Source organism: Babylonia areolata, chromosome 3 (assembly GCF_041734735.1).
Source record: "Babylonia areolata isolate BAREFJ2019XMU chromosome 3, ASM4173473v1, whole genome shotgun sequence".
NCBI classification, from domain to species: domain Eukaryota; kingdom Metazoa; phylum Mollusca; class Gastropoda; order Neogastropoda; family Buccinidae; genus Babylonia; species Babylonia areolata.
In genome coordinates, this window is record NC_134878.1 from 55,384,124 (window position 1) to 55,398,569 (window position 14,446).

General features: G+C 42.1%; 2 protein-coding genes and 1 long non-coding RNA gene across 4 annotated transcripts in view; 2 read left to right on the plus strand and 1 right to left on the minus strand.

The window, feature by feature from the left end:
- Nucleotides 1-2,433, plus strand: part of LOC143280130 (beta,beta-carotene 15,15'-dioxygenase-like) — a 23,357-nt gene extending 20,924 nt beyond the window's left edge. Inside the window, exon 11 of the mRNA XM_076584690.1 lies at nucleotides 1,804-2,433. Within this exon, the coding sequence (XP_076440805.1) occupies nucleotides 1,804-1,973 (170 nt within the window). The 3' untranslated portion in view covers nucleotides 1,974-2,433. The remainder of the gene's footprint in view (nucleotides 1-1,803) is intronic.
- LOC143280131 (uncharacterized) overlaps nucleotides 1,783-14,446 on the minus strand; it is a 22,821-nt gene continuing 10,157 nt past the window's right edge. Inside the window, exon 2 of the long non-coding RNA XR_013054992.1 lies at nucleotides 1,783-1,950. This is a non-coding gene — a long non-coding RNA (uncharacterized LOC143280131). The remainder of the gene's footprint in view (nucleotides 1,951-14,446) is intronic.
- Nucleotides 10,757-14,446, plus strand: part of LOC143280129 (uncharacterized) — a 49,251-nt gene continuing 45,561 nt past the window's right edge. For both annotated transcript variants that reach the window (XM_076584687.1, XM_076584689.1), the window contains exon 1: nucleotides 10,757-10,980. The gene's annotated coding sequence lies outside the window, so the exon portion shown is untranslated. The remainder of the gene's footprint in view (nucleotides 10,981-14,446) is intronic.

The window sequence follows — 14,446 nt, forward strand, 5'->3', positions numbered from 1 at the left end:
TTACATCGGCATTGGTGTCAACAACAGGTGTGCAGCCCCACCCCAACCCAAACCACCTGTTTAGATATTTCCGCAAATCGATGTTGTGATGGAAATGTACATGGGAGCAAAACTGGCTGTACAATCAGTAGCTCAAGGAGGCGTCACTGCGTTCGGTCAAATCCACAGACGCTACACCACATCTGCCAAGCAGATGCCTAACCAGCAGCGCAACCCAACGAGCTTAGTCAGGCCTTGGAAAAAAAAGAGAGAAAAACATAGAAATACCACTACTACTACTAATATTTATAAGGCGCAAAATCTTGATTAAGTTAACTCTAGGCGCACGCGTGCGCGCGCACACACACACACACACGCACACACACACACACACACACACACACAAATTCCGAGAGCAAACCCAGCAACAAACATGTGGAAAAACTGGTTGTATAATGTTTCTAGGAAGGATCAAACCCAGGAATATACACCGGGGCAAAAGTGGCTGTATAATGTTTCCAGTATGAAACCTTGGAATATACATTGGGGCAAAAGTGGCTGTATAATGTTTCCAGTATGAAACCTTGGAATATACATTGGGGCAAAAGTGGCTGTATAATGTTTCCAGTATCAAACCTTGGAATATACATTGGGGCAAAAGTGGCTGTATAATGTTTCCAGTATCAAACCTTGGAATATACATTGGGGCAAAAGTGGCTGTATAATGTTTCCAGTATGAAACCTTGGAATATACATTGGGGCAAAAGTGGCTGTATAATGTTTCCAGTATCAAACCTTGGAATATACACCGGGGCAAAAGTGGCTGTATAATGTTTCCAGTATCAAACCTTGGAATATACATTGGGGCAAAAGTGGCTGTATAATGTTTCCAGTATGAAACCTTGGAATATACATTGGGGCAAAAGTGGCTGTATAATGTTTCTAGGATCAAACATTGGAATAAACTTTAGGGCAAAACTGGCTGTATAATGTTTCCAGGATGAAACCTTGGAATAAACATTGGGGCAAAACTGGCTGTATATATAATGTTTCTAGGATCAAACCTTGGAATAAACATGAGGCACAAGTGGCTGTATAATGTTTCCTGGCGGGATCAAACCCAGGAATATACATTGGGGCAAAAGTGGCTGTGCAGTGTTTCCAGGATCGAATCCATGCTGTGCCTTTCTTTGGCTTTTTGCTGTAATTGTAAGTTGTTAATTTCCATGTGGATTAATAAAAGTCTTTTTGAATTTGAATTGAATTTGAATCGAACCCAACCCAGTTGTAAGTGATATATCTGCAAAGGATGGATTTCACAGCTTCCAAAGTCAGCCGTGGATAGAACCTGCTGGTTGAGATAAGATAAGATAAGGATAACTTTATTATCTCATCAAGAGAAATTACATCAGGTGCGGCAAAACAAACATAGACAATTACTCAATACAAAAACATAAACACGACTAGAAAGAATCAATAACATATAAGATGTTAATAATAAAAAAAAAATCAATAAAAAAAACAATTGCATATATTCACTTAATTAAAATGTCGTAATTAATCATTATTGTCAACATATTGAAATACACCAAGGCTAACATTGCAGGCACTACATTGCACAATAATTAAGATAAGATAAGAATAATTTATCATTACATAGTAATTATCAGTATAAGTGTATCGAAAGACACGAACATTGCACAATTTCTATTGCACATTCATCCTGCCTGCACACTGTCACACACAGACTGGGTCAGGTCATCGCTTCTCCACACACGTGTCTTGATATCCCCCACCCTTCCCTGTTTTTTTTTCTTGTGCCAGGAGTAGTGGTGTCTGCAGTGCTCAGCGAGCTGCCCGACGCCCCGTCCTTCCTGGTGGTACTGGACGCCAAGACCTTCCAGGAGCTGGGACGGGCCACTATTCCCTGGGGCGTCAAGATGGCCATGTCCATCCACGGTTCCTTCATCCCTGACAACAACACCGGAACGTGAAATGACCTTGAAACGAGGAGGCGGTTTTGAGGAACGTTCTTTCATCCCAAGCAACAAAACACACAAGAACTTGAAAAGGCCGTTTATTGTAGAACGAGGAGGCAGTTTTGAACACCCGCTATCGCTGTTCACGCTTTATTTATTATTATTTTTTTTATTTTACAGTTACGTATGTTTGATGTGTTTAGTTACGTGTTCATTATTTGAACTATTTATTTATTTACTTTTTATATAAATGATTTATACCGTGCTATTCTCCTCTTTAAAAAGAAAGTCAAAATAAATGGTGCGAAAATAAGGAAGGTGAAACAAATTGTGGAGGTTCAACAACAACGTATATCTCTACTCCTTAATAGTCCCGTCAAGTCACAAAGTGAACGCCTTCCCTTGGATACATAATGCGTTGTGACACTTGGACTTTTCAAGACAATGAAAGAGAGAGAGAGAGAGAGAGAGAGAGAGAGAGAGAGAGAGAGAGGGGGGGGAGGGAAGAGGGAGAGGGGAAGAGCGAGAGAGTGAGGGGGGGGGAGAGAGATAGAAAGAGAGCGGAGAAAGAGAGAGAGAGAGAGAGAGAGAGAGAGAGAGAGAGAAAGAGAAAGAGAGAGAGTTTTGCATAATATGTTTTGACGAGCATGTGTCTGTGTGTATTTTAGGGGTAATCTTCTGCTTGTATTGTGTGCAAAATAATGCAGGGTGAAAATTACCTAACATAACAGACATGTGTATGGAGTGATGAAAACTGAAAAACGACGATTATCAGACGCAGAAAGTTTGCTCAACATACGATATTTATCCATATATATATATATATCTTACGATATTTGCTTCAAAATTGACGTTTTTAAATCTCGGCAGAATGCAGTATGTTCAACATTTATTGTTGTTGTTGTTGTTGCAATCTTAATGCGTTTGCATGGACATCTACATGCAGTACATATCGTTTGGATGTGTTCACGGGATCAACTGATTATGCTTAAGATATCATTGAAATTATGCGCAAAACTGTACGTTTGGTTGAACGTCTCTTGGGTGTATATAATGGCATTTTTTTTGGGTTCCTACTGCATGTGAATATGGGACAATGAATCCCTTCCCCCACCCCCACCCAGCTCCCGGGCCACTTAAAACAAACAAACAAGCAAACAAACTCACAAAAAATCATCAATACTTCTAAAGTGGCAAAGGAAAATGAAAAAAGAAAAGAAGAATAATTATTTATTCAGTCATTCACCAGCTTATGCGTGAAAAATGAGTGCATTACTTTTCATCAACTCTGTGTGTGTGTGTGTGTGTGTGTGTGTGTGTGTGTGTGTGTTATAAAGATATGTACCCATCACGAATTTCAAACATGTTATGTTGAAAGACAGATACTAAGGAATGATAATTATTATAGCAGTCTAATTAAAAGCATTTTAATGTTCGATATCGTTCGTTTGGTACGGAAATCCTGGCATGAAAAACAGAGGACGGCTTGCTCGTATTGTGAACATCGCTTGCAAAGTGATTGATACAAAGCAACTCTCCTTGGTTAATCCATACCATCATGCAGTGAAACGGAAAGTTGTTCAAATTGCTAATGACTGCTCTCCCCCTCTGTGTTCCTGTTTTGAACTGATCCCATCTGGGCGGCGTTTTTCTTCTTCTTCTTCTTCTTCTTCTTCTTCTTCATTCGTGGGCTGCAACTCGCACGTTCACTCGTATGTAAACGAGTGGGCCTTTACGTACATGACTGTTTTTACCCCGCCATGTAGGCAGACATAATCCGTTTTCGGGGTGGGTGGGGGATGGGGGTGGGGGGGTGCATGCTGGGTATGTTCTTGCTTCCATAACCCACCGAACACTGCTGACATGGATGACTTAAACGTTTCTATGTATCGACACAACACAGCTGTTTGTTTACAAAAATTATCTGTGATTTGTCACATCTTGTCATTTAGGGATTTATATTCAGCTTCTGCTGACATGTCTGTGATTTTCATTTACCTTTTATGTGGCTGAATTTAATTCATAAATTTATTTAATCACCGAATATTTTTTTGATTGAAAAAATATATTTTACTGTTTGCTTCATTTCTTACTTGCATTGTGTGTGTGTGTGTGTGTGTGTGTGTGTGTGTGTGTGTGTGTGTGTGTGTGTGTGATACGGTGCTGTTCGCTGTTTTCCTTTTTTTTTTTACGACACTGGAAAACAAATTTCAATTAATATCAACTTTGTAAATAAACCCGTGCTCTCTCTGACCTTTCGTATCTTGTTTGGCTTTTTACAAATGAATTGTGTTGTTAAATGTGGGAATATGCGTTCTTGCTGAAGACTGTTGTTGTTGTTGTTGCTGTTGCTGTTGCTGTTGTTTTTGATGTTGTTTTTCCGGTCGTGTGTATCACTACAATCATTTGCAGTGTTGTTTTTTTTCTCTCCAAACATTTGCAATCATTCAAGTTTTTACAATACACAAAAAACGCAATAATATAAACGATACGGATACAACACATTACATTAGGTTAATGCGTAAAAAGAAAAGAAAAGAAAAAAACAGAAGAAAGATGTAGGACATACATAGAAGAGAGACATGAGGCATATTCTGCAGACATTTTTTGTCACTGCCCAACATATACACTTCTGAAGGACACGATGAAATATAGGACTATAGTATGACAATTTAGAATTACCACCGTCATCGTTGAGCATCGATCGCTACTGTTTCCATTTTCCCCTTTCATTTTTGACTCACTTGCGTAAACAAAGTGAGTCTATGTTTTAACCCGGTGTTCGGTTGTGTGTGTGTGTGTGTGTGTGTGTGTGTGTGTGTGTCCGTGGTAAACTTTAACATTGACATTTTCTCTGCAACTACTTTGTCAGTTGACACCAAATTAGGCATAAAAATAGGAAAAATTCAGTCCTTTCCAGTCATCTTGTTTAAAACAATATTGCACCTCTGGGATGGGGAAAAAAAAGCCTAATTATATGCAAACTGCATTTACTGTTATATTTATATTTTTTTGTATTCTCTAAACTTGGCACTTTGATCTGATATTCTGACCCAACAACAAGAGCAGTCATTATTATCATTTTTTGTTCAAACAGGAACTTCTTTTGCAAAGCATGGAAGTTTTATTTATTTTGCAAACGTTTTGGTGCAGATAGTAAAAAATGGAAATTACTCTGTAATTAATGCTAGGGGACTTAATTCGCTTTAAACTGATCTTTCTCATCTTAAACATTACATTTTGAAATTCTACTCAATACATAAAAAGCTTGGATTTTTTTAAAAGTGTATCACAAGTGAGTCTTGAAGGCCTTGCCTCTCTTGTTACTCTTTCCTTTTCCCTTCATTTTGATCAACTGTTTAACAAGAACGACGGAGGTGTTGGTTCTTATCAGGAATGTATCATCATCCTATTGTGTAGTATCCTCTACCTCCTCCTGCCGGCCGCCCTCTCTTCTCCCCCCCCCCCTTCTCTGTCTTGTTCTGAGGCACCAGTCAGACGTAACGCTATATCAGAAATAGCCATGAAGCTTACAGCTGGACCAACAGCAGAGTGAGAGCTGTGTGAACAATGGTTTCTGCACTCCAACGGGAAGTCATTTATAGCTGAGTCTGTTGTGAAGGGCTCTGACTCTCAACACAGGAGGAAACGTACGCGTTGCACTGACTCTTAGTACTGCAGCCTTGGGGACTAGTTGGTATTTTGGGAACCATTCCCCACGCCGTCGGTCCTAATTTAGTTGGGGATTAACTTGGGCAAGACATTCTCCACTTTTATCAGATTCTCGCCCAGATTGTCGGGATAGCAGTTGCCACTGACCTCTGCTGCCCTGATGGTCTTAGTCGGACACGACTATCTTACATACATACATGCATATAGTGTGTTCAGGAAGTAAAGGAATTAGAGACAGATTTGGTTTTGGTAGCCGGGCACCCATTCCGTTTATTTCTTCGTTTTTTTCATTAAACCATTTATCTGTTTACCGTCCTCTGTTCATTAAAAATGTTTTGATGGTCCATCGGATTCACACACACACACACACACACACACACACACACACACACACACACACACACACACACACACACACACACACGCTCACACGCACAAGCGCGCGCACATCCACACAAGCGCGCGAGCATACTAACAGACACACTTTCCCGCGCGCATCTACACAGATGCATATACACACGCGCAAGCACACACAAACACATGTATTCAGGCAAGCAGGCACACACACACACACACACACACACACACACACACACACACACACACACACACAACACACACACACACACACAAGGATATACATGTTATGTAATTGTACGCATACAATAATACATACACGCGCACATACAAACACACGAACGCACGCATTGTAACTTCGCACATATAATACTCAATACACACACACACACACACACACACACACACACACACACACACACACACACACGTTTGTGCACGGGTGTGAGTCATTGGCCCCCGTGTCCTCTCATAACTTAACTTTCAGTTGCAATTTTCCTCCTGGTTGTTTGCCGATACGTATCCTGTTCGAGTATGTCAGTCCCATTGTCACTAAGAGCCCTGAGCCACAACAGTTAACAGGTGGCGGAAGTGAGCCAAGCTTTGCGATAATAACCATGCTTCGTGGCTGCAAAAAGTCAAGAGAGCATTGCCTGTTTAGTATCAGCTGGCCGACACGCTTGTTATTATGTCATCACAAGTCCCACACAGACACACAACGGAAGCCCAGCGCTCTCTTTTTCGGGGCTTTACAGGGATGGAGAATGCGAATGCGAATGCGAATGCGAATATTTTATTCAGATTAGGCCAGGGCCCCTGTCTGAAGGGGGTATACATAATTGTACACAGAGAATATTTATGATATGAACATGCATTCTAAACAAATGTAAACAAAAATAGAATAACACGTAACACATGCTTGCATTCTAAGTTGTACAAATTTCGAGTAGATATATATATCAACCAAGTCAATTTTCAACGACAACCGGACCGTTACCAGCTCAATCATTTCAGAGACTCACAGAGACTGAGAGAGCGCGAGAGATAGCGAAGCGAGAGAGGGAAAGAGGGATCGCTAAGTGTCCATCCCCATCCCGGTCACCCCCACACCCCCCTCCTCTCAGGCCGCGGGCTGCTTGACCACTCAATCAGTATGCACAACCTCTCGTCGAGTTCTTCAGTTCGACGTTTCCTTGTCAGCTCGGTTCTGAGCACGAAGTTCCGGCCCGCGCCTGCTGTCATCAGATGACCTCAGTCTGTGAGCTAACAGTGAACTTAGCCTAGACAGAACAAAGGGAGAAGGAAGGTGCAGTTTCATTTTCGAGTCAAGCAGGCCGCGTCACTGCGTTCCCCGGGAAAAATCCGTTATTACATACACTACATCACATCTGCTGGGCAAGATGCCTCACAGCAACATAGCTCCAACGCGCTTCAGTGCCAGGCCTTGAGTGCGTGCTCATAATTATATTTGTGTACCTATCAGACTGGATTTCCTTTTACATAATTTTGCCAGACGGGACAACACTCTCGTTGCCATGAGTTCTTTTACAGTGCGCCAAGTGCGTGCTGCGCACGCGGGACCTCGGTTTATCGGACCCCTCCTTCCTACCTCCCTACTCTTCTCCCCCCACCCCCCTTCCATGGCATCTATCCCCACCAACACCCCTCCCCATACCCTCTCTCCCTTCCCCCCCTTCCCTTGGCCAAGTACAGAGGGAGCAAGTTATCAAGAAATACTAATAAGTAAAGATGGTATCTCCTCTGACCATTCTCTTCCTATACACCCCCCTGCCCTTTTCCCTTCCACTCCCATCACCCTCAACCCCGTCCCCCCCTCACCCCCACCCCCCTCCTTACCCCCCATGTCGATCTCTGGCAGGATGGCATCTGCCTCAATGGTCACCACATGGTGTGGTGTGTTTATCATGAGCTGTTTAGAGCAGAATTAAATCAGGGCTGGGCGATCTTTCCTCCTCCTTCCTTTCCTCTTTTCACCCCCCCCCCTCCCCTCCCCTTCTCCTTGACAATGCTGGGTTCTGTGAGAAAAGTGCTGATGTGCAAATCCAGCACTGTTGGTCCCAGATTGGTCTGTTAACTTCAGCCAATTGGAAACGTTCTGATATATATACTTGGATTCTGTGACTAACACACTGGCTCAGTGGGATTGTGTTCTGCTACATGAATATAAAGTAAACCCTGAAACGTTTGGGGCTGTGAGTAATGCTTGTACTGGTAATTTGGTTTGTTGGCAATTTACTTTCTGGTTTTTGGAAACAGTTTGGAGTTTGTAGAATTGTGATGTTGTGTCACAAGAGCATTGAGAGATCCTTTTTTGCTGATGTGGTATTTCACAGTTAATGTAACTGGAATGTGTTGATGCAGATACCATGATTTGTGAGAGAGCATAGCCAGCATGTGTATAGCTTAATTGTATTTGAGGCTAGTGACTGAGGGAAAAGTGGTTAAAATACACAATGTAGCCAATACATGACTAAATGGAGTACTGGTTTAGGGTATTTGGGTATCCCCCCCCCCCTTTCCTGTTTCATACAGGTTGATATTATGGTATGATGCTTGGACATCATGTTTGGGTTTACATGTTGTGCATCTTGGCTTGCATAAATGATAATGTTCAGTAACATGTCAGTGGTTTGTCAATTGTTGACATACTGTGGGAACAATGTAAGCATTCAGTCACAAAGAAACACAGATATCATGTGTGTTGCATCTGTGTATAATGTTTTGGTTGTAACAGTTGGAGTTATTTTGAAGTATGACATACCTATTTTGTATGTTAGGTGGTGATGGTTATATTCAAGGTGAACAAATCTACAGGCTAACTGTATGTTCATGTGTTTCCATGTGTGTGTGCACATGAGTGATAATACAACATGGGGAACATGTGTGACTTGGTAGTTGTGATTACCATGTGCTGTAGTCATGTGTTATATGCCAGTGGGGTAACACATAGCTGTATGTGTTCAATAAGATTTGAGACCACTGAGAGGCAGTCCTATGTTGGTGCACACAGGTTGCTATATATTTACCAAATTACTGGGTAACTATATGATTCCCATGTAAAAAAATTTTACCAATGAGATACTTTGCAGAGACAAAGTACAGATTTGATCAGTCTTAATGGAAACAGCTATTACTGTATGGTGATTTAACTGGAGTTAAACACTGGGAGTTAGTATTTGTTAGTCATATATTTGGTGCACATTAACTTATGTGCCACTGATTGTTGATGGTAAGTTATATGAAACTTGTTTTACATTTTTGCATAGATCTCTTTGAGAAGAGAGTGTACGGCTAGACATTGAGTGTTAGAATGGAGAAAGGTTATGTGGAATTATTTACTTGTCCAGACAACATAATGATGTTTCTGTTACATCAGTGCAATTATGTCTAGCATATGTTTTGGTGTTGATTTAACCTGGGTTTTAATATTGTGTGTGTTCCAGGTGTGCTGTTAAGGTAGAGAAATAAACACCTCAATTCATCTTTCTAAAAGACCCTGCTGTGGTACGAGGAGAGAGTGGATTGTGCACCTATCCTCTGCTGTTACCCCTACTCTACCTCTTCACCTTCTACACCTACCTATACAACCCCCACCACTACCCCCCTTTAACATATTTGTGTACCTATCAGACTGGATTTCCTTTTACATAATTTTGCCAGACGGGACAACACTCTCGTTGCCATGAGTTCTTTTACAGTGCGCCAAGTGCGTGCTGCGCACGCGGGACCTCGGTTTATCGTCTCACCCGAAAGACTAGACGCCGGCTCAGTTTGATTTCCCAGTCAAACTTGGGAGAAAGGGCGAGAGCGGGATTCGAACCTACACTCCTCACGGACTCTCTGTATTGGCAGCTGAGCATCTTAACCATTCTGCCACCTTCTTCCTCAAGTGCAACCAAAGACCCAGCATGTAGGGTCTTTGGTATTCCTTATTATTTTGAGAAAAAATTGACAGAAAATAAGACAACAACAACAACAACAACGATATTCTAATTTTCAGAACACATGGATATCAAATAAAAGAATGTTCTTTGAGTAATGTTTTACTTTTCCACTCAACTGCCTGACAAATATTTTTGTTGTTGCTGATATATATATATATATATATATATATATATATATATATATATATATATATATATATACTCTTAACGATGGTTGATACACACTTTTATTACACAATCCATGTATTACGTTTCTGTGCTGAACTTAAAAAAAGAAAAAAAGAAAAAAAAATCGTATTATTTTTTACCATGATTTATAATATCCTCGACGGAGGCCCCAAATTGTATCTTCCACTGAAAACTCTAGTGTTATAACTGTAGTCAGTATGTTAATCTAACTGTTGAGTAATGAGCCCTACTGACTCATGCATGAAATGCTTCAATTGTTTGAATAAAATCTCTCTCTCTCTCTCTCTCTCTCTCTCTCTCTCTCTCCCCTCTCTCTCTACCCCCCCCTCTCTCTCTCTTTGTTTTTTTCTCCATACATTTATGTACTTGTACTCCACCCGATTACGGCCCCTGAAAATATAATGTGATATCTTTATTATTGTGTTCTTGAAACACACACACACATACACACACACACACACACACACTGCACACACACACACACACACACACACACACACACACACACACTACACACACACGCACGCGCACACACACACACACACATCCACACGGGATCCCCCGTGCCCTAATAATAGCTACAAGTAAAGCCAGCGAAAACCATGAGGCTGCACAACGACTGAGTAATAGAAATCATAACTCGGCTGAACCGCTGAGACAAACGGCTGCGAACACACACACACACACTCACACACTCAAACCGCCGTCCACACATTCAACAAGTGGTTATTATTGCCTCCTGTGGTTAGCTGGTCTCCAGTCTGTTGCAGTTTTTTGTTGATAAGTTGCTCACATTCAGTGGCTTCGTCAGTTTGGTATCGCCGCTTCAGAAAGAAGAGGTGAGTGAAACTTAAAAGCATTAACCCGTTGTTGAGATTACTTTTCATTAGGTGCAGTGGGGTTGGAGGCCGCGAGGGGGTGCGGGATGTTTTTTCGCAGACTGTCGCAGTCAAGTTCAGGTGCAGACGGATTTTTACTCTGTGTGTGTGTGTCAGTGTGTGTGTGTGTGTGAACAACGCATTTCATCAGACCGAGTAAGGCGTCATTTGAGGTGGTTTCATGATACGGTTACTATATTTTCCTGTGATTTGGCATCAGTCCAAAATGAATGACTTCTTTGTGTTATGTTGCGTTCTCTCAGTCTCTCTCTCAGTCTCTCTCTCCCTCTGTGCTTTACTGATGTGATTCTCCCTGTCACTCCCCGCCTCTCTTTTACACATCATTGTAAATGCTGCCACAGTTGAAGGCCGTGTTATGATCCAGAAATGTTTTAGATTGCTCTAACACTTTCATTTCAGATAATTATAACAGTGTAACTGTGTACTGGACTGTCAGTTTTGGTGTTTCGCCGTCGCCCGGGTGTGATGTTTACGGTCATTTATCAGTGATAAACGTGACACTAATGAAACATAGTATCCCGGCCAGTCACCTTGAGTGGAGAGCCGAAAAGTTCCACTGAAGTCTGGATAAAACGATTATAAACAACTAAAACTGGTACAAGTTTTCCGCGTGCTTTCTTTTATTTCTTAAAAAAAAAGACAGTTGAATCCGGGTCAGATTGACCCTCAGTTGAGAAGAAGGCGCTACACAGAAAGATATAGTGAGTGACGGTAACGCGTAAATGTGCACTAGCGGAGGAGGGACTGGCTGGGGTAGGGGGTGGGAGAGCGGGAGGGAGGGGGAGAGGGGTGAGGGGTGAGGGGGAAGGGTTGGGGGGTGGGGGGGGGGGGGGGGGCACGACAGATAATGTGTAAGTCTGTAGCCAGAAGCCGGAACAAACTGATCCTTGTACAGGTGTACAGTCAGGTTGTAGTGGTTGGTTGTAAGAAATGCAAAGAGAAAGTAGACTGAGCGGGTTCTTGGACGCGGCTATTTTCGATAAACTAAAACACACAATACAACCCCAACAATAACAAACAAAACAAAACAAAACACAGACAGACAGACACACACACAGACACACACGCACCCCCCACCCACACCCACACAAACAAACACTTACACACAATAAAACCCCAACAATAACAAACAAAACAAAACACACACACACACACACACACACACACACACACACACACACACACACACACACACACACACACACACACACACTCACACACACAAAAACACACTGTGGAACCATAACAAAAATTTGTGTCCGTATTTCTTTTTATCGCAACAGATTTCTCTCTGTGAAATTCGGGCTGTTCTCCCAAGGGAGAGCGCGTCGCTACACTACAGCGCCACCCAATTTTTTATGATTTTTTGCTGCGTGCAGTTTTATTTGTTTTTTCCTATCGAAGTGGATTTTTCTACAGAATTTTGCCAGGAACAACCCTTTTGTTGCCGTGGATTCTTTTACGTGCGCTAAGTGCATGCTGCACACGGGACCTCGGTTTATCGTCTCATCCGAATGACTAGCGTCCAGACCACCACTCATGGTCTAGTGGAGGGGGAGAACTGAAATATCGGCGGCTGAGCCGTGATTCGAACCAGCGAGCTCAGATTCTCTCGCTTCCAAGGCGGACGCGTTACCTCTAGGCCATCACTCCACACTATATACACGTTTAGTACAAGTTTAAGCTATACATTGTAACCATGAAACCATCTTCAGTATGCTTTGTTCTGCCTACAGTATGTTGTTGTGGAGTTGTCAATATTTAGAACATCATTATGTCTCTATCTCCTATGTAAATTTTGCATCTGTAAACCTTTGAATAGAAATGTTAAACACACTCACACATACCGTGCACACAGTGGCACACACACACACACACACACACACACACACACACACACACACACACACACACACACACACACACACACACTGTAAACACACACTGTAAACACACACACACACCCACACACACTGCACATCACACACACACACACACACACTGCACATCACACACACACACACACTGCACATCACACACACACACACACACACACACACTGACACACACACTACACATCACACGCGCGCACACACACACACACACACACATATCAGTTGCATACCACACACACACACACACACACACACACACACACACACACACACACACACACACACGCAAAACCGACAAAAATAAGTGGAAACGATCTCAGTCGCCTATTGGCCTGGAAAGAACACGCCGATGAAAAGAAGGCGGCATATTTTTTGACAGCAGTGTGAAAGCAATATTTTATTTTCGACTAAAACATAGGGGAGAACGTATTACCCTTATCGGCTCATGAATAGGTTCTGGTTTTTTTTTGACAAGCCTCTTGTTACGGGTATCTGTTTACAGGTAGAGGCCCAAACATTAAACACTCTCTGAGTGTGTGTGCCGCTCGCGTCGGTTATGTGTGTGTGTGTGTGTGTGTGTGTGTGTGTGTGTTTATTTGCCCATTGTGACGTAGATGCGCGACTGAAACGGAATAATCTGTGCCACTTTGTACTTGCTCCCCCGTGTGTGTTAGGAACCAGCTGATGCCTTCAAAATATTATATAGGCAACCCTCTCAATTCAGACTGTCTTGCTTATATGTCGTCATCCTCCAATGGGAACGTGTTAATAAACAACTAGTAATTTACCTGTATAAAATCTTAAACATTACAAATGTAGAATGCAGTTGAGTGTGTGTGTGTGTGTGTGTGTGTGTGTGTGTGTGTGTGTGTGTGTGTGTGTGTTTATTCCCCCCCCCCAATGTTATTATGAGTGAAAGAGAAGTACTAAATACAGCTGGCGATTTTTTTTTCTTTTCAGTTTCAGATAACACTTTTGATATCAGTTTTAACACACATAGACACACGCACACGTGCGCACACACACACGCACGCACACACACACACACACACACACATATATATGTATATGAAATCTCTGAAATGTTTGTTCACACCACTCTTTACACAGGGGGCCATGGCGTACATAGAATAAAACATCCGTATCCGTATCTCTCTCCTTTGGTGGTCTTTATCTCCCAGGGGTATTTTAATCAGTGATAAATGAATGTGTGGTTTTTTTAATTAAAAGCACAGCAGTGTATTTCATCAAAAATTTAAATCATCGAAAAGAACGAACAGTCTTTAAATTGATTGCCAAACTCACTCATTTACCACACTGACACACACACACGCACATGCACGCACACACACATACACACACAAACACATGCACGCACACACGCACGACCCCCAACACACTGAACATACTGTACACACACACACATTGTACACTCACACACACACACACACACACACACACACACACACACACACTGTACACATAGACACACACACACACGCACACACTGT